This window comes from Ornithodoros turicata, chromosome 7, assembly GCF_037126465.1.
Source record: "Ornithodoros turicata isolate Travis chromosome 7, ASM3712646v1, whole genome shotgun sequence".
Lineage (NCBI taxonomy): Eukaryota > Metazoa > Arthropoda > Arachnida > Ixodida > Argasidae > Ornithodoros > Ornithodoros turicata.
Genome location: NC_088207.1, coordinates 54,998,242 through 55,026,169, shown reverse-complemented (window position 1 = coordinate 55,026,169; position 27,928 = coordinate 54,998,242). Strand labels below are relative to the sequence as shown.

General features: G+C 41.9%; 2 protein-coding genes across 3 annotated transcripts; one reads left to right on the top strand and one right to left on the bottom strand.

The window, feature by feature from the left end:
- Nucleotides 1-508: 508 nt before the first annotated feature.
- Nucleotides 509-8,570, top strand: LOC135401619 (fructose-2,6-bisphosphatase TIGAR-like). Its single transcript, XM_064634123.1, has 7 exons — nucleotides 509-618; nucleotides 1,060-1,097; nucleotides 1,359-1,477; nucleotides 1,936-2,010; nucleotides 3,592-3,702; nucleotides 4,231-4,394; nucleotides 5,166-8,570. Exons 1-7 carry the CDS (start codon nucleotides 536-538, stop codon nucleotides 5,458-5,460), a joined length of 885 nt encoding a protein of 294 aa, XP_064490193.1. The 5' UTR covers nucleotides 509-535; the 3' UTR covers nucleotides 5,461-8,570.
- LOC135401614 (protein CIP2A-like) lies at nucleotides 8,169-27,810 on the bottom strand. Of its 2 annotated transcripts, XM_064634119.1 has the most exons (23): nucleotides 27,661-27,810; nucleotides 27,380-27,548; nucleotides 26,909-27,021; nucleotides 25,503-25,597; nucleotides 23,281-23,374; nucleotides 22,487-22,609; nucleotides 22,199-22,344; nucleotides 21,144-21,222; nucleotides 20,380-20,565; nucleotides 19,742-19,898; nucleotides 19,496-19,619; nucleotides 19,305-19,386; nucleotides 19,062-19,180; nucleotides 17,756-17,960; nucleotides 15,707-15,769; nucleotides 14,762-14,872; nucleotides 14,272-14,355; nucleotides 13,314-13,438; nucleotides 13,135-13,248; nucleotides 12,109-12,191; nucleotides 11,854-11,993; nucleotides 10,466-10,647; nucleotides 8,169-8,722 (listed from the first exon to the last, which is right to left on the bottom strand). In XM_064634119.1, the coding sequence occupies exons 1-22, from the start codon at nucleotides 27,760-27,762 to the stop codon at nucleotides 10,501-10,503; spliced, it is 2,661 nt and encodes an 886-aa protein (XP_064490189.1). In that variant the 5' UTR covers nucleotides 27,763-27,810; the 3' UTR covers nucleotides 8,169-8,722; nucleotides 10,466-10,500. The 2 variants fall into 2 exon arrangements, with proteins under 2 accessions (XP_064490189.1, XP_064490188.1); XM_064634118.1 differs by lacking the exon at nucleotides 8,169-8,722 and having other exon boundaries at nucleotides 9,549-10,647.
- Between the last annotated feature and the right edge of the window lie 118 nt (nucleotides 27,811-27,928).

Sequence of the window (27,928 nt, the reverse complement as noted above, 5' to 3'; positions counted from 1 at the left end):
CGTGGCCCCCGCCCTCGAACTCCAAGGTCGCCTGTCAAAATAGTGCACTCTTTATAGTCATATGTCGTAATGATTATTCTCAGATGTCATAATAGGAACCTCTGGACACCCGCACAGTGCGCAATGTCCGCCTCCAGGAAAAAATTGGTAGGGGGTGGGGGTTTGCACGCATCCCCCACCCCCACCGGAAAAAATCCTAGGAACGCCCATGCCCGAAATCGCACCTTTGCTGCATTTGGGACATGGACACGAGGGTACCTCCTCAATGAAAGTTCCCCCAAGAGTCCCTTCGGAAATGATTTTCTGTCTACGCCACTGCTCGCGGAAACGAAATTCGGGTAAAATGTGCTGTGCTAAAGATACCACACTACGACTTGTGTCCGTCTGCAAAAAAAATCGTGTGCTTGGAAGAGTAACAAGACATTGTGCATTATCTACGTGTCGTATTTCTTTCCCCCGCAAACAGAAAGCACCTCGAACGAAATACCCGAAATACCAATCGCCATCAGCATCATTAGGGGTGATTCTTTTGAGTATGGGAGTGTTCACGTCGCTAAGCAGAAGCACAAGTTTCACTTCCAAAACCACGGCGATGTTTTCTCTCACCCTTGCACGGCAGTGAGTAATACACATTGTGCACATACGTGTTTGCATTGACGTGTGCAATGACGGGCTAATCTATGGAAGGCAGCATTGCAAAGGTTGACCCACACTTAACCTATGCTTCCACTACTTGTGTTCCGAGCAATTTTTGCGAAACAATTACTGCATTATTTACATTGTGCAATACTTCACACAGTTTGAACGTCGAGAGCGGGGCTCTCAGTTGTTTATGTGCTCGTGATCCCCTGGCATTTTGAAATCTGCGTTTTCACGCTGGTTCGGCGGTTTCAGATAGTAAGACAGGCATCTCGCAGATGCTTTTATGTTCGCAGCGTTGACACAGCTGTTAGAGCCCATGGCACACGTGTATAAGGCAGAAAAACTTGGGTGCTGAACGGGAAAAAAAAAATAAAAAATACACAGATGATTTAAAATGAGTTTGTGACAATATTTCAGTGGAGAGACGGAACATAACAAAGAAAACATCATTCAAGGCAAGTGCAAATTCGTCACATTTTTTTTTACAATTAAAAATTTGTCTCGTGCGTAATCCTGCTTTTGCACATATCCACACGTGGTTTTACAAGGTGTAGAAATTTCTAAAAAATTTACAAAATTTATTCAGTGTCAGGTTTTCTTGTGCAAGTTAATGCGATATATTATTTTAAGGAGCAGCAGCAAAGCTTCTGCGACCCAAAACGTTGCTCTTTCAAGTTGATTTTTAGTCAATTAGTACAATATGCATTTCCCTTCAGGCCAGCTGGACGTCCCTCTTTCAGCCATGGGTCTCATGCAAGCGAGGCTGCTCGGAAAATACCTGGAACAGCAAAAATACACGCACGTCTTTTCCAGTGATCTTTCCAGGGCTCGGGAGGTATGTGCCCTGCATGGCCTGGGTTTGGCCAGAAAAAGGAGAGCGACACATGGCCCTATATCTGCTAGGGAGCAAATTGAAAGGTGTCCTCAGTGGTACATGTGCAATGAACGAATTGACGAAAATGAAAATGAACGAATGAATATAAAACAATAAAACTTCTTTTACCTACCGAGTGTAGAAAGAGAAAGAAATAAAGAAAAAAAAGACTTCAGTGACGTCGTAGACCAATTTGCAGCACCAAAAGATGTTAAGTTACAGATTTTTCATATCATGTCATAACTTATCTCCCTGTCTGCCTCTCTTATCTGCTGGATGTATAAAATAAATGAGATATCGGCAGAAAAGTGAGCAAAAAAATGCTTTGTTACGACTGGTCAAGTTTTACGTATATGGGTATTGTAATATGTATCGTATGTATTCACTTTATATTTAACTACCTTTATACATTATTGCAGACTGCCAGGTGCATCTTGGCTATGAACCGCGAAACCACGTGTCCAGTATCCGAAGACAAAAGGCTTCGTGAACGGGTGAGTTGGCGTTTCCCGGCACTTCATTCTCGGTCACACGTAATTAGGGTTGCCACCAGGCCGGTATTATACCGGCACGGCCGGTTATCTGCTCGCTCTGCAGGTTGCCGGTAGGAAGGTGATACCGGCAGCCTTTTGCCGGTATTTGTGACTCAAGACCTTTCATATGGGCTTTTGCGGGGTTTTCCCTTCAACATTCCACTACAGCTTGAATAAATCTGGAGCATAGACCCAACTCCGCAGTCACCAGTTCCTTCCTTAGTTATTCATTATTATTATTACACACAGGAACATATGCTTCCTCGTATCATCTTGAGCTCTCTCTCTCTGTTTTCTGTGTGTGGTCTTCCACCCCTCACCCACTTCCCTTTCCCGCGAGCCTTTCCTCCTTCCCCTGTATTCCACCTCCTCTCCCTCAGCCGGTATTTTTCACTACGAAAGGTGCCATCTATTAATGGACACCTTAGTTTAGTTTCTGTGACACTCAACTAGTATTGCTAGTTTGGTAACAAATTATATAGTACAGGAAGTTTAATGGGGAGGGCTTTTCTGCTGCGGCAGATGTCACATTCCGCGACGGGGAATCCGAGATTCTGCAATTTTCCGCAGCAATTGCTCAGCAAATTGCGCAGCAAAGGTTGATGGAGACATACGAAGACAAAAATCATTATTAACTGTGTGACATACAAGTAAAGTGTCTACAAATCCAAAATACAGTTGTAGCTAAGCATCACATGGATGATACTTTGTGTCGCTTTAACAGCAGCATAACACAGTTAACGCAGTAACGACAGAAAACCAACCGGGCGTTTTCGTAGAACTCTTCAGTACCGTGCTAACCTATGTGCCCTTTGCACTCATGCTTCCCCAAGTGGGAACATCTAGCCATTCCGTGAGGAACGTGCTAGACGGGATATCGCCGATGGGAGCAAAACAGAAGTAGTAAAGGCTGGATGCATGTGAGCTGAACCAGTGTTGCCAGTGCGAGATACATGGTACACGGGCAGTGCTGGAGAGGGCGTTATGAGCCGTGGGTACATCCATTTCTGGCACCAAAGCTGTGTTACTCAAGTCAAGACTTGTAGTATACCGCAAAATTCCTTCTTCCCTATTGTAATTAAGGACTGGACTGCACTGCCCATAGCGATCTTGTTAACTCCAACTCTCCTGCCTCATTTATTTGTGGAATTGATGATTACTTTCAAAAAATGTAAACACATTGTTTTCTATTCTTGATGGTGTTTTGGTACCTTTCTCGTAGCAAAGCGTTTTCGTTTCGCTGTTAATGCCTACTCCTGTTTAATGCGCGTGTAGTTGTTCGTTCAATTATTGTTTAATCGTCATTTAAGTCTCGTTAATTTTGTTCTAATTCCGAGACGACGGATTTACTTTTGCTGTACAATGTGCTCATGACCTGTACATTTTCTTTTATGTTCACACTCCTGCTAATGACATCTTGGTGATGTCAGCTGTATCCTTTAAATAAATAAATAAATAAATTCCGCGCATTTTCGTGGATTCGCAGAAAAGTCAGGGCCTTAAGTTTCTAAATTGGTTTCTAAGCAGGAGTACGTTTTACAGAAATTTGGTTCAGCAGAAGGCAAACGATTGTCCTCACTCAAAGAAGCTGCCCGCAATGCAAACCAGACTGTGAGCAACTACACCCCTCCAGGAGCAGAGACACTCGACCAGGTCAGTTACAAACCTCTAATTTTACCAACACTTTGCGCTGCATGGCCCTCATGAAGGAGGGAAAGGGTTACCGCTGTATTCATGACATACTCTCGTCCTATTCTGTTCGAGAAGTCTGAGGGATGCTAGATGTCTGAAAAATTGTTTGGTGACTGTATGTCATTTTGTTATTTCCCTGCTCCTTTAAAGCTTGCTTCAGTAATGACATACTACTCTTCCACATGTACCGTACAGTCGCAGACTGACATTTCTGACATTTAAATTTTTCGGACAAAACTCCTGGCACCGTCAAACACCCCGTAGGGTCGATGTATTTCTGCTTCCAATACATATTTCGGACTGTGTTTCGGACGGACTGGCCAGTTTTTCGTACTCAAGCTCTGTCTATACTCTGGTTTATCATGGTTCCCACTCAGTTTTGGAACGAAAATTGAAGGGTCTTTCAATGACCTTTTAAGCGTCCCCCTAAACCCTAACCCTAACCCTAAAATATCAGGGTCTAGTGATAAACTGTACACAATCGCACAGGTGCACCAACGAGCAGTGGAATTTCTACAAGAGCTGTGCCACAAACTGCGCCACTCCTTACCACCGACGGGCATCTCCGCAAAGCTGCCTCAGGAACCTGCGCCACGTCCCTGCACCGAAGAACAGGTGTCGATAAACGAGTCCGCTACCTCGTCCGGGAGCAGGTGGGTCAGAGCCTGAAAGTGCTACACCAGACAGACGTAAAACAATTTTCCGTCTGCGTTAAACCTGCAATCCAAGTTTTATGGAAGAGGGGATTAAACGCGACAGGTACCACAGGTACTGGAGTAGTTGCAGCTGTGACATCCCGCCGGGCACGGGGAAAGGTAACGGAATCTTTTTCGTTTCCGTTACGGCCTCCATTACTGGCCTGTATTTGTTTCCGTTACCACCGTTGTTCCCATTACCACCGTTGTTTCCGTTTTCGGTACGGGCCCCCCGCCCCCTTGTTGTTTTCCTTCTTATTTCTTTTCAGTTTAGCTTTGAGACCGTGACGAAACTCAATACCTCTACATATATGTTCTGAAATCTATTTTGAGGACTTTAGGGATAAGTGCACGCAACGGACAATTTTTTTTTTTCAAAAATATGCATATGTGGTTTCTTTGAACAGCTAATATGAACATGGTTCTCACGAATGTTACTCGCGTTTGCAACTCACCACAAGAACTATGCTTCTTCTGTTACAATAACTGAGTAACTTAGTTACAGTAACATTCTGGTGAGGCTTGTGTTACTTCAGCCTTCCCTGCTTCAGCCTTCTGGTGAAGCTTGTGTGTTGTGTTTGTCCTTCTATGTTTAATTGCCTCATCCACAGCAACATTACTGCAATTACTTTAATCATAAGTTAGTGCAAAAAGTAACTAGCTACAGTTACAAGTTACCACTGCGTAGGATGAGCTTCCTCACGAGCACCTGATTTCTCTCTCCTGCAGCCTAGGCGACGACGAATGCCCTGCACTAGTGGCCAACGTCCTCATAGTCAGCCACGGCGCTTTCCTGCGGGAGATGGTGCGGCACCTGGTGGACAACTTTGGCTGCCACGTTCCGGGAAACAGGGCCCAGACCCTGAGCCCCAACGGTGCGGTGTCGCGCTTCACCATAGACCTATGCGTCCATGAGGGGTCCCGTGCGGTCTGCCACGAATTTCACGACCGCGAGCACTTGATGCTGCAGGGAGCAGGACATTTGCAAACAGACGCGCTTTCTGCCGAAAATACTGCACTATGAATGCTACGACACGAGTACACCTGGTGACGCAGAAATATTTTGATTTCCCTACGAGTGTGGCTTCCCCCGACTCAAAAAACATTTGTGTCGCGAGTCAGCGCACATAAACACTTGTGTAGTGAAAGAAACATGCGAAAAATTAATACTGTGTCGGTAATTTTTACACGTTGAACTAAATCTTTGTAGTATTACAAAAAAAAGGCGTGCACGGGACTCGATTTGGACTGCGTTAGCGTTAGCTAGAACGAAACTAAATTAGTAATTAAAAAAAACTGACACAAACGTTATTATTAAGAGACACGATGATTGTTCATTTAAGCTTCAGTTTCATCTGTTTACTGATGTTCTTTTCCTTGATCAAAACAAACGTGCCTTAGAAAGTATAGTAGAACCATGTTTGAGATCTTTACTGTTTGGTAGTTAAGATAGAACTGTAGAAGCTACAGTGGGACCTGAGGAAACTGCTATTCCACAAGTTTTACCATCTCAGGGGGGGAGGTCTACCTGACAATGTGATGCCAGTACCTAACTTCTAATTTCTGGAGCTTGAAAATTCCCACATTTTGTGATGTGCTCCGAGCACATATATGTTATATGTGTGATAAAGAAAAAAAGAAAGAAAAAAAAGTCTGAGTACAAAATGGAGGACAAAATAGCTTGCCAAACATTCTCCAAATATCATACTCCACGAAAGGACAATATCCTTTACTTGTAGCGAGCGTGCTTTCCTAGAAACAACACAATTCACGCGACCATCTGCTTGGAGTCCTATGTGTAGCAACATGGCAATCCAGGCACACAAGTACCAGTACCAGTTCTGGGTACATCGCGGGTACATCGCGGGGACCTCGCGGAGCAATACAGCGCCGAAAACATAGTGCGCACATGAAAGGCAACACTGCAGGCCTTTGGTACAGTTTGAATGTGTTAGCTTCTTTGTTTTGGTATGCAATACATACGTACTATTAATGTACAAGAAAATTAGTTAATACATTATTAAAATTGCGAAGAAGCATAGATTCCCCCAATTGAGTGCTCTGGGGGTCCTAGGGTGTTTACAGATTTTAATAATGTATACAGTCAAACTCCTTTACAACGAAACCCAGGGGACAGCAAAACAAATTCGCAGTAAAGGTATTTTCGTTAAAAAGGATGTCCATTATTGGACCTATGGGGCTCCAGCGGGACCGCAAAAAAATTTGCTGTAGTGGTATTTTCGTTAAAAAGGTGTTCGCTATAAAGGAGTTTGACTGTATAAGCATCCCATATTAGCATTTCCTTGTGTTTTCACTACCACGCGACTCAGACTGTGTATATTTTTTGCCTGCATCGCCTACGTGTGATACACCTATACTTGGATTTGTTCACTGGACACAATATGAAGTGTGGCATAAGTAGGCAGATAAAGTAGACACTTTACTGATGTGTTAAGGGGACAGTCGCATCCTTCTATGGAACAGATATGAACGGATATCACTAGGTTTGGCTTTGGCAGGCAATCTACTTGGCAAGTTTTTTTGGTCCGAAAAGTGCTTAGATATTAATAGGGCCTGACTTTTTAGGGTTAAACCCGTATCCGCCCGATATTTACCCCCCGAACGAAAACTGTAAAATTTGGGTTTAACCCGAATCTACCCGAAAACAACCGCGTCGCGTGGCACACTCATAAGCGTGCATTAAAATAAAGTTTGATAACATTGCTAAACATTAGTTCCATGTTAAGAAAAATTTTTATTAAACAAAAAAAAAAATCACCCGAATACACCCGAATTCCTGACGACAGAATATGCCGTAACGGGATTTAACCCGAATACACCCGAATTTTCAAATGAAAAATATCACCCGATATTTACCCCCCGAATTTGGCCAAAAATAAAACCCGAAAAAGTCAGGCCCTAGATATTAATAAACATTTTTTTTTTTTTTCTTAAATCAGAGCTGCTCCCACAGCTGTGGAGGCTCCGGCATCAACAAAAATCAGCAGAGGGCAGCGCGGAGGAATCCGCGGCATCCCTTTTCTCGGGACTGTGCTCTGATCGGTGGTGTAGGGAATTATGTTTTCCGCTGTTTTCCAGTGAGGGAATTCCTGCATATTCTCAACATCTGCCGTCTGCTCTCGTCATGTATCCCATCAAACAGCAGTCAAACTATGCCACTATTTCACGTGGGATTTTCGATACCTTGTTTGGTTGTCAACGACACCATAGATTCGGAATCGACTGGAACGGATGCGACAGTCCCTTTAAACAGCAATACCAACAATACCAACGACAGCGTACAATCACTGTTATTGATGCTACGAGTTGTTGTGCCTGTTTCAGCTCCCAAGCATATAGATAAAACATTGTCACTACTGTAGTGGATGTTCCAAGTGCTAACACGAGCCTGTGTATTACATTTAAAAAAAAAATTATCATCCGGGGCAAGTGTAAGTTCCTGCATAATTCGAACCCCAATCAAGCAGCAATCATCCAGACTGCAGGGTTCCGAAAGACTTTATTAATGGAACACGCTCGCGTTATCAATTGGGCTATCACTAAAGATAACATAGAATCAAAACAACGCACGTTACAGCCTTGTGATATAATGTGCCAACCTGACCGTAATGTCATCTTGCCTCAAGTACTTGGTGTGTAATGATAATGTCTGCAAGAGCACTTGGGTGATTGCATATCAATCAGGCAAGCAACTGTTATGGGCGGCGATACCAGCGGAGGCACATTGTGCATTTCTTTTTATGCTTAAGCACACTGTGCTGACATTGTCTATGCCACATATCAGTGCCAGAGATGAATTTACCTGGTTTGCTCAAAACTAGGATGTACCACGTTTTCGTCAGACTTTTAACCTCGGCACGTGACCCTTGCACTGTCGCACAACCCCCGAAACGTTGAAACGGACATTCATCAGATGTTACTGAGTCAGCATGAGGACTCTCATATTTGAATAAGTTACGATACCTGCGCAGTTTTACTGTACTTGACAATCCGGTGAGAGTTTTTTTTTATTTGTTTGTTTCCCTTTGGGAAAATGTGTACACGAGAAAGTTGAAGATGTGATATTGTCGTGATTTGTTTGGAAAGAAAATATACTGACACGTTTTTACTGCACGCTGTTTATCCTGTCTTCCCTCCTATGAATCATGACAACACTTCTTATAGAAGGTGCTTCAAAACCGCTCCGTTCAGAGTCGTGCCCAATGATAGCAGAACAAGATGCACAGGGCCTGCACACAGCTTGAATTTAGCCGTTTAACTGTAGTCTGAGGGGAACAAAAGGACAAGCGTGTAACACAGGACAGCACCTTCTGTCTCCACACGTCTGCTATTTCGCACCCCTCAGACCCAAGTTTTTTTTTGCTGAATTTAGGACTTAATCCAAATAATACGTACAAATATTAGTGATCCTTCCAGGTTAATACTGTGCTAATAAGTATTGAACCAAAACACTTATTTATAAACAAATTGGTGCCAGTGAGTTGGTGTACTGTAGGGAGAGGTAACATCTGCTTGAGTTCGAGGACGAGACAAGGCTATGAAGACAACCATGAGGTGATGGGGGGAAGGGGAGCTCTCCCTTTCCCCCTCACCCTCTTTGTTTGCTTCTATCCACTCTACACTAAAGCTTCATCGCTGGGAGGGGGGGTAAAAATCTGGTTTATTACAGGGTAAAATCAATTGGGAAAAGCAGATTTTCAGTTGATAAAAAAAAGTGTTTTAGATTATCATTTTAGATTATCACAAGATACAAGACAACCATGCTGAGTGTGTAGTGCCTGTATTGGCACATTGCCAAGTTCGTTTTCGTTTTTTTTTTTTTTCTTGGGGGGGGGCATATCCGAAGCTATGATGATGCACATTGGCAGGTACAAACGGGTTTTACCTTAAAACGCGAGGCTCTAATAAAACTTGGGTGCCTTTCAGAGTGTAGAAACAAGGAGATATACTGGGATGGACACATCATATGGACATCATAGGGACATCCCATGGACATCCCATAGCTGTTCATGGTTTATGGGATTGTGATACTGTAGTGAGTAGTAGTGCAGCGCTGCATGAGGTGCTGCCAAGAAACTTGCTGAGAAGCTATTTTATTGGTTAAAAAAATACTTTGATGCTCATTCGTTGCAGTCATTAATTAAAACACTATGGTCATGCTTTATATATAATGCATGACTGCATCAATCTGGGCACAGGTTTGTTCTTGCAGTTACGTAACACACAGCAAGATTGTCAACTTACATAAATTATATACCTATGTATATACAGGTACTTACTCTAAAACACACAAGCACGACGTCCCAACTAAGACTAGCACCAAGATTTAAAGAAAAACCACCCGAATGTTGTTGGCAGTCATGTACCAGTATTTTTTTCATTGTGCCTACTTAATTAACTAGCTAATTTTTGAAATATTGGTTTATGGGTGCACGTGTGAATTGGAAAATTGTAGAAAATGTATAAAATCCAGCAAACTGGTATGAAACCAGTTCACTGGATTTTCTACATTTTCTACCATTTTCAAATTCACACCTGACCCCGTAAACCAATATTTAAAAAAAAAAAACGGTCTCTGTTCGAAATGTTGTCCACTCGCATTCTGAGGTTCACCAGAGGCTGAGGTAGACTTTGTGCAGCCTTTTTTCTTCCCTGCCTAAAATGAAAGCTCACAGAATGTAAAAAAAGTACTGTGTTTCAACATGCCTGCAACTGCAGTGGTGAAAAAAAGAGGAGAAAGCCACACAAGGCATACGCTGTGAGACACATTTTGGCCTCTAAAGCAGTATTTTTAAATGTAGAATTAGGCACAATGAAATAGAAAAAAAAAAATGCTGGTGACTAGGATACATGGCTGGTAACAACATTCAGTTGGTTTCACTCCTGTAGAGTGCACCGTCTTTTTGTAAATCTTGGTGCACGTTCGTTGCGAACGACGTCCTGTGTATATATTACATTGAAGCGTGCACACCGTAATTACGTCACAACACTTGTGTATAAATGCTTACTGCTGACAACAAAATCGTCACCGCGAAGTGAGATGTCACAAGATGGTGTTCGCGCTGATGTTACGGATCATGGCCTGCATCTGCCGGAACTTTTCCAGGTCAGTCGTCAGTTTCTGGACCAGGGACTGCTTCTCTTGAAGGCACGTCTCGGTCTTTTGGAGAGAAGTGTTTGACGAGCATAACTGCGGAAAAGAGTGCATCCGACAGCGTGAGGTGAAGCGGGTGCAAACCGAAAGTGCCGTGCACGTGTGTATTTCGTAGTAAACGTCAGTCCGGAAAAACCTCGTTCGAGACAAAACGCGGTCCACCAGCTTTTGGTTTGTCACCTCATTTTGCAAACGTGTGAAATTTTGAATTTTAATTGGATAGTTGATCCTATTCCAACAGCATTCGCGGGGATTTAGGGACTTACTTTAGTGTTAACTACAGTAAAACCGGCGGATAGCGATATCGCGAATAACGATATCCCTCGTAAAACGATTGTTCATGATTTTACCGTCAAAATATACATTGTTTCTATGGGGAAACGACCCGCGTATAGCGATGGAGACAGCGGTTCCGAGTACTCGTATAACGATGTTGGGCGCTGTCCCGTGCGCGTAGGTGGTAACGCTTTTTTTTTTTTTGTCTCCGTATTTGGCCAATGCTGCTCAAATTCGCGAGATTCAAAAGGCCTAGCGCATGCTTTCCACCCGCGAGTTGCGCGACAGTGTTCTAAAGCGAGCTTCTCCTAAAGCACGCAGGCGTTAGGTGAAGCCGACTTGCGGAATGGTGACGTGTAGTGTTGCCAGAAGTTGTAATGCTGTTCCCTGGTTCCCTTCCACGAGTTCTGATCGCTGCTTTCCCAAGCCAGTGCGATGTCACGTAGCTTCGCGTTTTTTTTTAGCATCTGTTTCTTTTTCTTTTGCTACACGCGGGGTGACGCGAGACTTTTCGGGGACGCGCTATTTACGTCATCCTTCGTTTAACGATGTATCCCATATAACGATGGATTTCGCGATTACCGTCAATATCGTTATACGCGGGTTTCACTGTACTTCGTTTTTTTTTCCCCCCTTCGATTAGTGTTCTTAGTTATTCTTTCCCCTCGTTGTTGCGTTTCCCCTTGTTGTCTTAAAGTTAGTTTATTTTTCTTTTCTTTTTTATAGTTATTTTCTCTCTCTCTTTTTATTAGTGTTCTTAGTTATAAGTTAGTACATTAGTGAACTACCTTTCTCTTTATTCACATTTCTCTTTCTTTCTTTCTTTCTCTTAACTCGCTCCCTTCTCCTGTCTCTGTTCTTTCCCTTTATTTCACTCTTACTCACTCTTCCGCCAGTTATCCTTGTAACACCGTTGAGTGGCACAGGATAACATATGGCTCATATGTGTATTCACTATATTCTTACCTCCTGCTCCAGTCTGCTGTTCTCCTTTTGCAATGTTGAATTTGTGTCTTGCAGGTGATCATTTTCGGACGTCAATGACTTCACTTGAGCTGTTTTGTCATCTAGCTTAGTCTGTAGTATGTGGAGGCATTTTCCTTGTTCTGGAAAACAACAAGAGCCTGCAAACTGCTGCCTTTGGATACAACAGGATCTCTACGACACGGAAGGCACAGACGCAATGTACACTAACGGTGTCCATTGGTCTGGAAAGTGTACCTTTGAGTTTCGCATCTTTCTCTTTCAGTGTCTTGAGCAGGCCTTTCTTCTCCGCCTGTAGGCTTTCAATATCTCGAGACATCCTGATTCAACAAAATGTTGCCACGCATACTATTAAGAAATCTTCCGATAACATTCTGTAACAGGGTTGGTCATCACACATTTTGATCGCATCGTAAAAATAGAAGACGGGGTTTTCAGCCCCCTCGAAACTTTGCAGACTGATAGCCATTTGTCAAAAGTTTCGTTTGAAATGTTTTATGAGCATTATGAGCCTGTAGAAAAAAAAAAAATTACAAATCAAGCAAAATCTCACCCTATACATTTCCTATGGCCCATCTTACTCAAAAACTGCCATTTGTTGCTGCATTTGCAGTTCACCACACACAGGTGGCAACAACATACGAAACTCACCAGAACGGCTCTAGAAGTCATTGTTGTAGGCAGCTCCACCTGTGTGAGGTGATATGAATGTGAAGCAGACGAACCCCCCCCCCCCCCAAAAAAAAAGCCATTTGCCTTTTTTTTTTTCTTCTGGTGTTCAACAAGTGACACCACGTTGTAAAAAAAAAAATAATAAAGAAAGACTGCTTGATGTTATGTGCTGCGACAAAGAGAAGTCTAACAACAGCAATGCCCGGAGAGAGATACAAAGAGTTGAGTCTAGTTTTTTTTGTACACTGAAAAGTTACAAGAGGCTGGAAAAGTGCGCGGGATGAGTCGGTACGTGACCTTGGGAGAATGCTGCATTTTTCTTTCTTTGCTTGTTTTCTCTCGCATGCGAAATCTCTTAGATTTGCCAAGACCTTGCCCGCTTTAAGGCTGCCATCACCCAACACTACAAAACATAGTCTATATCTCATGATCACGTCACTTTCCCGTCAATAACCGGGCGGAATCGAGTTTAACCCGATAAAGTCTCTCCCTAATTATACATAGCGGATCGCGTTGAGCGCGACCAAAAGGCTCAGTACGTCTGAGCAGACAGTTTGGTTCCCCTGTTCCCTGTTTCTAAAGTGACCTTACGTTTCTTGCTTTTCTTTGAGCGCCTCGCTGTGTCTCTGCAACATGGCAATCATCTCCGACAACGACTCGTTTTCCTTCTGGTTCGTCTGCAGGTTTTTCTCAACCACTTCCAACCTGAAACGGTCACAGCTCTCATTGTATCGCCTCGCAAAGAAAATAAAACAGCCATCTGCTTCTACCTATTTGCTTTTTCCTGAAGCACTTCGTTGCACTCTTCCAAGTGCTTCATCTGTTGTTCCATGCTCTTGATATGTCGCCTTGCCCCTTTCAGTTGATCCTCCTTCGTTTGGCTCTCTGTCATGAGCTGCAATTAAAAGTCACCCCAATTTAATAGGTTAATTAAATAATTAATAACGATTATAGTGTCGAATAACTGATAACAAAGAGGATACGATGGAGGTAGGTCTAAGCCGACAATAATTAGATAAGACTGCTCTTCTGCTGCCACAGATGGGACAATCTCTGTTCGAAGTATCGACACCTGAGGCCCTTGCTCCAATAACAATCACGTTAATGAAAAGCAATTTGCATCAAACCTTTAATTGCAATTTTACTATCTCAATTACTCGAAGCAACCATATGAAAAACTAACATGTTTTTACCTAATGTCCCCATTCACAAGAGTAAATTTTGCAAGAGTCTCAACTCTTCTTCCAGTCGGGAAGCACTTGTGCAACATCTCTTAGACTCTCGCTTGTTCCAGTATGTGACGAGGACCTAGTCACAGTTTACTGGTGCTTCTTCTTTCATGAAGTGTGAAAATTCTTTATTCAGGCTGTCCAGGCTCCCACTGCCCAGACTTCCACTTCCGCTGCAGACTTTGTCAACAGGTGGCGCTGGACTCCACTATTCTACCTTTATCCCGAACTGCCCTTTCACACGTATTAATCCGGTTTAACCCGAAACTAGAGAGCCTCAAATTCGGGGAATAATCCGGTTAATCCCCAAAACTTCAGGCTCTAGATGTACTTCACACATCGACTTGCATCTTATTAATTAATTTCTTCGATTCCATAAAGCTACTGACGACAGAGTGGGCACACTAATTTTTAATTATTTTAATTTAATTTTTAGTAATTTATTTATTTATTTATTTATTTATTTATTTAAGTAATACTTTAATTAAGTTAGACAGACCCTTGCGTATGTCCTCGCATGCTCCTCTTGCGTCGCTTCGAGCTGGCGTTCCGACTGACGTAGAAATGTCCGCAGCTCATCCATCTGATAAACGTGAGAAAATTAAATTAGGTAAATTAATAGTTAAATACATAGGATGTCCAATATAACGTGCACAAGGATTTTAAAGAGTGAAGCGCTCTACATGAATGAAACCAGCTAATTGTGGCCAGCAATCACGTGTCACCAGTTTGTTTGTTCTACCTAATTAATTAATTAGCTAAGACTAATTAGGCAAGTTCAAAATATTGGTTTAAACTTTAAAGGTTACGGTTTCCCACAGGATTTAACGCCCGACCGAGCTGTCTCCAAGGTACGCGAAATGAGAAAGACCCCAAAACACAAAAAAGAAAGCCCTAAAGCCTAAACAAAACAGCGTTCAGTTGGTTTTGTTTGTGTCTTGGTCGGGACACCTTGTACATATTCAACAAGAAATCTTAAAGGAACCAACCTCAGAGTCTCGCTTGGTTTGGCTGCACAGATGCTGATTAAGAAGACGATCAGATTCTTGTAGCATCATCGACTGGGTCGACAATAGCTGTCGAAGCTTCTCTTCTTTGTTCTACAGGTTGGTAATAAACATGCGGATGTTGAGGGGGAATGGTAAGGACGGTGTGTAACAAAACCGCCTTGGAGTCTGTGGCAGCTGCTCAACTAACTGCCGAATTTTATTGCAGAAATTAGCATTCTTTTTGTCAATACATACATATTCTTGTAAATTTTTGTCAATATATTTCGTCAATCCAGCCCACCAACGCTCTGCACCCACGAGCTCTTCTGACCTTCTGAATTTTATTGCAGAAATTAGCATTCGTTTTGTCAATATATATTTTTGAAAATTTTTGTCAATATATTTTGTCAATCCGGCCCACCAACTCTCTGCACCCACGAGCTCTTCTGACCTTCTGAATTTTACTGCAGAAATTAGCATTCTTTTTGTCAATACATATTTTTGTAAATTTTTGTCAATATATTTCGTCAATCCGGCCCACCAACGCTCTGCACGCACGAGCTCTTCTGACCTTTCTGGACACCGTAGGACTACGGTCATCACCGTAATGCAACTCAATATTTTTTTCCCAAAAAATTCCCACGTTTTTTTCCCCAAAATTTCCCACGTTACCACCAGCAATGGGGTAGAGTATCACCCCTGGCGATGAAACTCTCCAATCATCATCAAAAAATAAAGTTGTTGTTGTTAATTGCACTCTCGTAGATAATGCATGGATTGTTACATCTCCCAATATTTTTGCGACATATCTCAGCATTGAGATAAGGCTCTCAAAGGGCTGAAAAGGCACTTATGGACACCCCCTCGAGACCTTCTTTGGCAAAAATTTTTTGCAAACAGGTAAATAAACTTATAAAGCTGAGAATAACTGGCATCATTGCTTACCTTCAGGGCCAAGATGCGCCCTTCGTACACTGACATGATATCAGACTTCTTCAGGTCTCCAACCTAGGAACATGGATATGTAGCAGAAACTAACATTACATCCAGTCACTCATACTATTCAGCAAATCAATCACGTACACTGCACTCAGGCACAGCACCTAAGGCAGCTTTATCAACAGATTTCATGGAACCGTGCTCGCCTCCAATGCCCTCCTCTGACAAATATACTCTAAACGTATTTTTATTCGCGACATATTAAAGGAGTACAGAGGGCCATCCAAAAAAAAATTCAGATTATGACATCTGATGAAAGTGTGTGTGTCATTATACCGGGTAGCGCGAAAGGTTTTGATGTGTGCAATTTGTTTCCCAGAAAAACTCACATAAACGTAGCTCCGAGCCTTCACCCTTAACTCGCCACTCCAGCTATAACGAGGACGAGGAGGTATGATGCCACGTCACCGATGACACATTAAGGAGAACTCGTTCTGGTTCGCCGGTCAGTGGGGGTCAGCGCCTTGTCCCTTTGCCGCCGTAAACCAGTTTTGCCAGTTCTCCCGGAGAATTGGGGATAAAAGGAGTGGCCGAAGCATTACCGAGCAAGGAGAAAGGCTTTATCAGAACCCCGAACAGCCGAGTAGCAGACGACAGCGGAGTAGCAGACAACATTTCTCTAGGCCAATCAGCGAGCATTCTCCTTATAGCGTCAGCGCGAGGTTCCAGGCAGCTCACAGGCTGGTACTGCTCTTTACCACCATTGCGCACGGTCGCTTTTTGCGGCGTATTTTAAATTCAATTTCCGCGATAATTATGACTCTGTGGTGTAAATTACTTCGCACGGTGCATCTTACTGGCCTATTCTTAACAGTTTTATAGGAAGAAAACTGGGTGTTAAAAATGACTTTCTGTGCTACTTTAATTTTCGCAAATTTCGCAACTGCTAACAAATTGCAAAAACTTGTACTCGCCAACACAGTTTTACGTTTATCCCACGAAAGGAAACAGCCCTAGAATCACGAAACTAAATACTGGCGAATAACTTCACAAATGACTGAATGCACGATTCGTGAAAATTAATACAGCGCAAATAAAAATATGTTTACAGTAATTAAAGTCGCTAAAAACTCCAGTGCGGGGCGACGCTTAAAAAGATGACACGAGACACAGCACTGAACTGGCAAACCAAGACTTCAAAACTCAACTCTAGCTGCCTATATTTGCTTTCTCCTCTCCCCTCCTTCTTTTCAGCTTTTCGATTGGTTATTTGGTTTATTATTTTGATTGTTTATGTTTCTACCATCAATTGTTGCTGATGTGCCCCTTCTAGATAAACTGTTCTATATTAGAATATAGGTAAACCGATGAACTGCTGACGCACCTACCACCTGCTTTCGTATCTTAATCGAATCCTGATACAGCAATGCTCCGACTTGCCTGCTTTTGTAACGAATTCTTGTGCCGTCAAAATTTTGTTCACACCCTTTATAAGCCTTTTAGGATGTTCCGTTAATTTACCATATCCTGTTGCTTTGCTAGCATTATGTTCTTTTAGTTGACAGTTCACGCGCCTAGACGTCTGCCCTATCAGCGACGTAGCCAGAAAAATATTTCGGGAGGAGTTCTATGGGGACTTTACGTGAGAAAGGAGGATTTCCCCTCGTTTCCCTTTCCCAAATACGCTACCAGAGGTACCATTTAAGGGGGGGTTGAACACCCAGACTACCCCCCCAGGCTACGCCAGCGTGCCCGATGTACCCTTTTGCTGAACGAAACAATGTTAAAAAACAGCAAAGTTTTTTAAAATTGTTCGACAAATATAAGTTTATTTATATACCGCTACTAGGTTATCGTAGAAACCGACAGTTTCAGCCTCAGAGGTTAGACGATGCATTTATCTCCTAGCTCTTCCTGGGTCTGTCTTGGAGTGAGAACAATGTTGACTCAATCTTTATATCGATATTACTTTTCCATACGTCACATAGAGCAAGAATATTTTCTGAGTAAGTTTCAACGACACAAAAAAGTACACACATAAAAAGTAGGAAGTACCTCAACACCATTTTCTAGCCTATGTGCTATCTCTTCTATGCTGCTTTCAATGGAGAGCCTTCGGCTATGTTTGGTGGGGGGCTCCCGTAAGCACTGCGAAACGGTGTCCGACAGCAACCTGCTTGTTGTGTTCAGGTTGGAGCAAGTAGTGCAGGGCAGGAACGTCTCCTTCCGCCGATTCACTGCAGCATGGGTGAACAGGAACCTGGTATGGTAGAGCAGCCCATAGTAAATGTAAATATAATAAATAAATATATATATTAATAAACAAATCATAATACACCACATCCCATGTGAGATATGCGTGCAGGAAGGCGTTGCCATCAGAAAAAGTGTTCCAATGCACATAGCCAGCAGCGTGTTTTCCCTTCACACACACACGTTTGCACACAAGTCAATAACAGTAAAGATGATGATTTAAGCAGTAATGATAAGAGGCAGTTCAAGTTGACGTAGTTCAACGATCATTAATACAAAAGTTTTATGATTTAGTGGTAAAGACATGGCAGTAAAATAACGATATAGTAAATTATTTTAATACATTACCATTACCTTGTGCAAGATATGCAACATGTGAACAAGAGGCAAATCCTTCAATGTAACAGCTTTTTTTTTTTCAGGCATACAAATTGTCTCCATTATACTGTTGTCTGCTAAGAAATGTGATGACTCTTTTGCAAATACATTTTTGCAGCACTGCATGAACTTCAGGCTCGGGCAAATTGGAGAACAAACAAGAACGAAAGTGATGGATTGATTTAGCTTGGATTTGTATTGACCAGTATAGGAACAGATTGTGAGCACAGCGACAAGTTGTCAAGCAGAAAAGCTAACTTTAGTAGTATTAACCCAGTAGTAACTGGGTATTTACCCAGTATTTAGTATTTTTCCAGCGGGTTCTTTGCACTTGGAAGTCAACAGAGCGAATAAGGTTTCAGGTCAGCATAAAATGCAACTCATCCTCAGTCGTATTGCATAACACTATATGCACATTTTTGTTGCTGTCTTTGTCTCATACACAATGCGGACATGAAATTGAGTCAATGAAGGTGCTTCACTTCATTTTGGGGATATATTTGAAAAATATTTGAAAAATGCAAATGCTCAAAATCACCTGCGAATACTGTTTGAATAGCAATACCTATATGACTCTAATTTTTCAAATATTTGCCCAGCTATAATATTTTCACAAAAACTTATTTTTCTGAATGAAATCTCTCAGATATGCCAAGCGAAGGGAACGTTCATGGCCGCTAAAGCTAACCTGTTATGAAAAATTTTATTTAAAAAAAAAATCTGCTCATACTTTTCACCGCTGAAGCCATCAGCTTTGGTGGCTGCACAAAGAAGCTGAAATGCTTGTTGCATCACGTTCTCCTTAGTTGATGATAGTCCGAGTGACAAGAAGCCCATCACCGCAGATTCCTGCAATACATAATACGTAGCAGACGAGATGCCAAGCCAGGCCGACGTTAACGAGAGAGGTGGCATTTTGGGTGGCACAAAAATAGTGAGAGCAGTAAGCAAAACAACAAAACAGTAAGCAAACCTTGAAAAATTTCTGAAGGAGCTTTTGAGAACTGTCCAGTGCCAGAATCAGTGTGGATATCCTCAGCACCACCTCTACGGTCCTTAAAATGAAACAAAAAAAGGAGCGTTTTTGGCACTTTCAGATATAATTTTACATTTTATATTTCCAAAAAGCTGCATACACACTTCAAGAAGTATCGCAACACTCACGTATCACCTGAAGACAATTCTAGAGGGTTCAACATGAAATATGGTTTCAAGACCATCAATAACCCAGCTGAAGAGACGTTTTTCGTAACAACCTCTTTTCCATGCGATCCTGACTCCCACAGCCCTGAAATGGAAGCAACATAATTGTACATGTTATAGACTATTAAGAGAATGGTGTAAAAGCACACAAATATTAAATTCTCTACAAACTTTTACTTTACTTTACTTTACTAAACATTTACTTACCAGAGAGGATTGTAAGACACGCTTGATGCATTTCGGTTGCAAAGTAAACGTCATCCAAAGCCTTGTCCTGACACTCGACAAAGACCTCCATCATTCTCTGGAGCACACGTTCTGCCACATTTTTGTTCTCTTCCAGTTGATTTGCATTACATAAGTGCTAGAGAGGAGGAAATGTAGACTTATGTGAACGAGAACGTTTCATGTCGAATCAAACTGATGCAGAAACCATCTATTATGTAGTCTTTTTCACGAGAGCTACAGAAAATGTGACAGTTATGTACTATGTGACTACGAGCAACACTTTAAAAATATATTTTATATGGTTCACATAACTGGTGCACATTTTTTACCCCAAAATATAGTGCCATAATTATACCATTAATTAATAATTATAATCATTCATTAATAAGCTAAGCCATATTTACACCATTAATTAATTAACACCAACTAACTAATGAATTAACTAATTAATGCCATAATCATCCATGGTAACTACGTGGCTGGAGCAGACGACACATGTCCACATAGCGAAGGAGGGAGAGAGTGCCTTCTTTACCGTAGACAACCTTAAGTCCGATTACGTAAAAAAAAAATACCTTCTAGTCCCAGTGCCATACCAACAATTCCTGACCTAATACCTTAAAAAATGCTGCAAAGGACGTCAATGTCCACTGTGCGGTCTGCAGAGAGGAGCCGTCCAGACAGACAAGAGTCAGCAAGGAATTGAGCAGTGGTTCAAGTGTACCGGAGGCATTTGGCGGCTGAAAAAATATCTCATCAAAGAGCTCGGCCTCGCCACTGAGCACCACCAGGAGGCGCAACACCTTGAAGAGGAAAAACACGCGACTTGACGTCACTTTTCACACACGTTTGGTTATTGTTACAGCCCCTAGCTTACCGCGAATCCGCAAAATATTGCGGAGTTGGCCATATCTCGCGGAGCATGCTGTTTCCCTCAGAACTGTCTGTTTTTGCTGAATATTTGATATCTTACAGAATTATGTAAGGATTTTCGATCGATCTGCAACATTTTTGACCAGGTTAAATCTGCTCACTCATGATTGCATTGCTTGACACCACTGATAACGCTGGCACTTACACGGCTGAATGTGCAGAGACGAAAGGAAATTAAACGACAGCAATGATTTATAGAGTTGAGGCAGCGCACTGAGAAGTTATGAAAGGCTGGAACAGCATGCAGGATTAGTCAGTGTGCGACCTGGGAGAATGCGCCTTTTTTTTTTTTTTTTGCTTGACTTCTCTTCCCATAGATTCGTAAATCCCACTTAGCAGAAAAGTAAATTTTACACTGCAAAAAGCTAGGGGCTTTAGTAATGATACAAGAGTAATAACAAATCTTTTTAAAGCACACTGTAGCGATCTCAAAGGCTATGTGTCTCACCGTTGTGAAAGTTGGCGAAGCAGTCTCTGGAGCATGGTCTACTATTCTCCGTAGGCACGGCACCAAAACCCGCTTTTGCCTTAAAATATGCGGAGGGAAGAAAAAAATGCTGTTGCAACAAAACATGTTCATGGGATATTTTCCGCATCGTTATTAGAGGCAAGAAATAAGTCTGCACACTGAGAGCGTGCTTTTAACAACTAACGTGTTAAAAATTATATCGAAAGATGTACTTGTCCGGGAATTATGAGGTCAACCGTAATCTTCTGCAGCCTTCTGCCACCACTTATGACAGCTTCGATCAATTTTTTGTGGCAACAAATTTTCTGAATTGAACTCCGAAACCACAAAGTGAGTGTAATGTTTCTTTGCTAGAAACAGAAAGCGCATGTCGGATTTACCCCATTTCCGTCACAAAATACATTGCCCATTAAAAAAAGAAAGTGAAAACTGTCGCTTCGAGAGGACCAAACCATCAGTTCTCAATCAGGCTAATGCAAAAAGTGGCGGGGGAAAGAAAAAAAAGGTGGTCTGCTTATTCCCGTTTGCTTTTTATCCGCTCTATTAATCGCCCCTTTACAACACTCTCTCCCTAATCCATACAGGAGGAACACAGAAAAAAAAAAAAAAACAGAAGGCAGGTTCATGTCCTCCTTTTTTGCTAGTTTTTGCACTAACTTAGATGGAAAACTGACACCAGCTATCAAAAACTGATGCAACTCTAGTTCAAGTTCACAGTGTTACCACTGCTGAAAGGAATGTCGGTATTTCATAATGGAACAGGGTAAATCTAACACATGCTTTCTGTTTGCAGCAAAAGGTGTTACATTCACTTCGCAAATTTTTGGACTTCAATCCAGAAAATTCAATTTGTTGTGGCAGAAAATTGATCGAAGTCATCATAGATAAATGCTATCCCAATCTAAATAAATAGTAGAATTTTCTATACAATTTTTTTACACGTTTGGTGAAACATATATAAAAAAAGTGAAAGTATTCTTATAGTTTGTGTACATTGAACGGAGCAGTATCAAAAGGAATTCAAAGTCAAGAACCTCAACAGCTCTTCTCGTCTCCCTGACTGAGACAGCAAGTCTTGAAAGAGATCCACGGCGGCGCTCCGAGCTTCCAAGTCATCCGAAGTCATCATGGAGAGGACCAAGTGTAACACCTGCTTCATGTTGCCGCTGCTGCCAAATATCTGAAGTGCAAAGCTCATTATTGGGGATAGCCTCCCCTTATGAAAAATGTTCACTTCAAGCAGTATTTCACTATATGTGTGGATTCACTATATAAGTTGCACCACACATAAAAGCGTTATATGTTTCATCAAAAATACTCACTTTTGAAGACAGTGTCGGTGTTAGGGGCAGGTTCGCAAGTGCTGATAACGAGTGTATGACAACAACGGGGTTCTGGACATTCACCTTGCACAGCAAAAGCTTGCAGATTTGGCTGAAGTTTGGCTGAAGTTTGTAATCGTTAGGCAAAAAATGCATCGAATGTCAACTTATCAAGTTTTCCAACATTTTGTACTGACAGATCATTTCAAGATTTCAACAACGCATTGTACAGAAGCAACAACTTTTTTCAAGGACGTCCGCTTTCTATTCCAGCAATCGCCATCTGCTCTTAAAGTTGATTTCCACAACTATACTTCTTTAGTTCTGGAGTTCAATATGTCGATATGCTTGTCCCATTGTAGCTAGAGGCTTTTTATCAGTTAAGTGTAAAATAACTTATCACACAGCAGTTTCTTGCAGAAGTTTCTAACCAAATTGAAAGCAATAAAAAGATAACATGTGATAAATATATTTCCGCTAGGTAATACCAATTACCGCAACCAATTAAATTAAATATATCTAGAACTTTTATATGTTTAATATTGAGACTTCCTTCAAGTCGAGAAACTACTCCTATGACAAAAAAATTAAAAAAATTAAATAAAGTTGACTTTTACAAAAGTGATTCAAATCTAACTTGAAATGAAGAAAAATGTACGATAAAATTTTTTTCTCTCTCAATAGTACAGTTTTCATAACCGGTGAAAATAAATGAATAATCTTACATCTCCTTGCTTATAGTCATATATCTTGAGCAAGGGCAGAAGTGCATTAATTAAGTAATCATGTCTCACCAGCCTTCCAATGAACAAACGATTCTCCCTAGTCCACGACACAAAATTCAGCAGCTCAAGGCACGGCAGTGCAAGGTCCGACGTCGGCTCTTCTCTGTGACCGATTATAAAAAGTACTACTGAGTTACATTTAACGAAACACACGAGTATCGTGTTAAACAAAATGTAAGAGGATCAGAACGTGTCGGTTTACTTGAAACCAGGGTGTCGAACCGCAACAAATACGGGTTCAGTTCGGGTTCGGGTTCGCTTTGTTTTGATTTCGTTCCGGTTCAGTTCCGGTTCGGCCACGCCAAAAATCGAACCGGTTCGCAAACCGGTTCGCAGCCCCGAACCGGTTCGCGAACCGGTTCAACGCTTCCGTTTTATATGTTCCATAAAACTGCTTTTATCAGGAAATGCGTGGCTAATAGCTTACTGCTGTTGTCTGCATTGACGTCTCTAGAGGTGAGGTAGCCCTTTAGCGAGAGCAATGAGAAATGGATGAACACTTATTGCAAATAGAGCGCGCGTTGAAGCGGTGTAGTCCTGCTACTTTCTGTTCCCAAAATCTCTTTTTTCACACGCACAGTGCCAGCAAGATACACTTAAAGGAAGCCTAATAAGATGGACAGTGTAACATATAGACGACAGTACTTCCCGGCACACTGCCTTCGCAGCGTGAATCGATCTGAAACCGTACTGAAGCATGTCGAAAATAAGCTGCCAGCCTTACTCTGTCCGAGCTCACAGCAGTGTACTAGTTCATCCACAACACAAAGGCAATGTGTCACGACACAACTGCACTACCAATAAGAAGAACCAAATTTACTTTTCAAACCACGACCAATCGAACAGGCACCGTTATGCGTACGCTCCTTCTCCACTTCTCATGTTTCTGACTTGTTTAATTTGTACTGCTCACGTGTAAAGGGAAATCTTATGCGCTTATTTGATCACATATTCGTCCTGTAGAGCTACATAACTGGCCTACTCCATTCCTGTTTCATTCGTCCGCGTGCTCTCTTAAAAATGAACTTCACCACATAGCACGCTCCTAGCCAACCACCATCTCGAATGATATCGTCATCTGCCCTGATTTGTTGAAAACGGGAGGCGTACGCCTTTCTGTGACTTATGCTGTTCATAATTGTCCCAAAAAAGGCGTACGCCTCCAGTTTTCAACAAATCAGGGCAGATAACGATATCATTCGAGATGGTGGTTTGCTAGGAGCGTGCTATGCGGTGAAGTTCATTTCTAAGAGTGATGGCACCTCTTCTCTGAAGAGTAGACGCCGCATCACCGCGTGCGTGGGGCGCTAGCCGCGGCGCTCACAAGGACAACTGCGCTTCACCGTGTTAAAAAGACACTGAAAGTATACTTACTATACGTCGTCGTCTGACTGCTAGGTGAAAATTTCTGAAATCCATGATATAGGCGCGTGATGATGATACCAATGTGCCTTCGTTCGGGGATAGAGAGGAACTCTTATGCTGACTTTTTTATGTCCGAACCGTTTTGTTGCGAACCGGTTACCGCTATCATTTTTTACGGTTCTGCTCCGGTTCGGGTTCAGCAGTGTCATGAAAATTTCGGTTCGGGTTCGGGTACGGTTCCGGCAAAAATAACGGTTCGGGTACGGTTTTCGGTTCGGGTTCGGGTTCGGTTCGACACCCTGCTTGAAACACAATGCTGGCCAACAGTTGCTGGCCCATAGGTAACGATAATTAAAATAATTTGTGATTTTACGTTGAAAGACAGCCATAATCATGAGCGACACCACAGAAGTCGGTCACAACGGTCACAAAATAAAAAACAAACAAGCAATAATATTACGTGTATAGTAACAAAATAAACTGTGTGCACTGAGTAATACGCATCATGGTTATTGAATCAACAAAAGGGGACAAACCATTCAACAGACGTGCAGCAAAGAAAACAACAGTGATAACTCAACTCAACTCAAGGCATCTGAGATTATTAGTATGACTGCGACCATAAAATGAATTGCAAATGCATACAATGTGTGTGAGGAATAAATGAGAGATCAAGGCTAAGGAAAGTAGAAAATGAGTACAAATAATTGAAAAGCAGCTTATACAAATATTCTGGCATAGGTTCCATCTTCCCCATGGCAAGATCATTTTCTCCTAGCGTTTTGCGGCAAAAGAATTTTGCCCTGAACAATGCAATGTCGGCATCCCTAGCGTCAGAAAGCGTTAACTGCTAGCTTAGGACGTACATGTGCCTGACGAGGACTTTCACGAGATGTGCCAAGCTCGATTCCGTGAAAATTGACTTGCGCCTGTAAACCAGGACCTTGAGAAGCTGAACGACCTGCGTGAAACATTGTGTCAACTGAATACGTGCGCTATGAGCACATGCGTGGTTGGGATGAAAAAAGTTTTTTTTTTTTTTAAAGAACACTGATTACGTATACATGTTACACCCTGCAGGCAGCAGTTTGCTCCCATCTAGACAAAGAGATTAACAGTTTACAGATTACAATACAGGTTAACGTGCTTGCTGACATTTTTGCAATCAAGACCAGCAACGACAACAAAAATTGTGGTGATCCGACTCTGCATAACAAAAAAATATAACCACGCAAGCTTTGCCACCGGTGCAGAAGCCGAAATTAGGTCCCACATATATGGAGGCTCATTTCTGCATGCATTTTGTATTATATCAGTATACATACAGGGTGTTTCAAAACCTCGCGTGATAAAAAATCGTACTAAAAAATTCTACTAGTCTCAACATTATGGGGTCAACACTTTTTGGGGCAGATTCTGCAGTTACTCCTGGGCACTTTATCAAAACTTAATCCGTGATGAATTGTATTCTCCCCGATTGATCTCCAAAATTTGCGAAGACAATTTCACTTTTTTTTTTTACAGAAACAGAAAGCGCAAGGTTCCTCCTAGCATTCTTTCGGAGATCTGAGTGTTGCTGGCACTTTGCGCACCTCGAAGCGACAATTTTTGCAATTTTTTTTTCCCGGCTATTATCATTGTAGTACTGAATGTATTTTGCAAAAGAATGGGGTAAATCCAGCATGCGCTTTCTGTTTCTGTCGAAAAAAAAAAAAAAAATGTTACGTTGACTTGGAAAATTTCAGAGTTCAATTGGGAAAATTCAATTTCTCGCAAATTAAATTCGATAAAAGTGCTCGTAAGTAATGGCAAAATCTTCCCGGAGATAAATGGCGTTGACCCCATAATGTTCAGACAAGTAGATGTTTTAACGCAATTTTTTTATCACGTCAGGTGAAACACCTTGTATATACTTCCGTTATAACGGTTTAGTGCCCCTACCAGTACCTGCACACAACCTTCAGGAGACTGCCATGTCAACATCAGTATATCTTATTCGAAATGCACAGAGCACAAAGTTTGCGTGGCTATTATAGTCTATTAGGCAGAGTTTTGTTAAGATTTTTTATATTGGTTTTGACCACAAAAATGTGTTATCGTGCGCCATCGGAGGTTAGTCCGTAAAGTAGGCAACATGCTGCATGTGCGAATGTATGTTGGCATATATGTGGGCCCTGTATAACTTTATTTTGCTGTATTAAACATTATCATTATAATCCACATGAATTAACATAGCGTAACTAAGTTGGGCTGCGAATTTGTGTCCACAAACCTGGATCAACAGGTGTGAGTTCTCCAGTATCACTGAAGATTGCAAAAATACTGCAAGCGCTGAGCATGGCTGAAACTCCTGGCAGAGCCATTCCTTGAGCCTTGGGTCTTGAACTACGATAATGAAAGGCATCATCGTGTATGGATAGATACAATGACTAAAAATTGTAAATACTACGTGATAATCAGTCTCTAAATATCTACAAGGCACTTTGGGTGCCGCTAACTTTTATTTATGCATGCATGGAGTTATGCTGTGTGAAATGCATGGCGATTTTCGTAGGGTCAGAAAGCATGGGCTACTGTAATTTTTACGTTTTGTGTAAGTATAAGTATGCTAGCTACAAGGTATTTTTGGAATGACAGTAATCTCTTACGATAGCTACAGAAAGAAACGAAATTAACTTTGGGGAACAGGGTTCCACAGTTCCCCCTCTAGATCAATGTCGTTTACAGAACAAAAAAATCGTACCTAATGTTTGCAGAAAGCAGAGTGCCTTTGCAGCCACATCTACAGTCGGCCTTGCATCCAGAAGAAGCGATATCACGCAAGAAATGCAGTCTCGCCAATGCTTGCTCCTCGGGCTATAGTCTGAGCATTTGCTCTTAATGTCAAGCGAAGACCAGTGCCCCAGTAAAATCTGAAAGTCACAAGCAATATAATGCGTCCATTTCAGATCATTATTTAGTAATGTGGCCGTTATAATAAACAATGCATCTCTTTTAACAGAAAGCTCACGCAATGGCACTTACATCTAAGTTCTGTAGAATTTGTTCGCTGTCCCCTGGTTCAGGGCTTGAGCTTACATCATTACACGAACTTACAAAAGCCCTAATGATAGAACTGGTGTCCATTTGCTCCGTTCGTTTTTCAAATCACCGCTCGACTCGCTCGACAAGGCTGACGAGCATCATTCATTTGGGATTGGTCGGATGGGTCGGATCGCTACTTTTTTTTTTATTATTATTCTTGAGGGTACAGGCTTTGAAACATTCACATTCATATTCATTCAGATACACT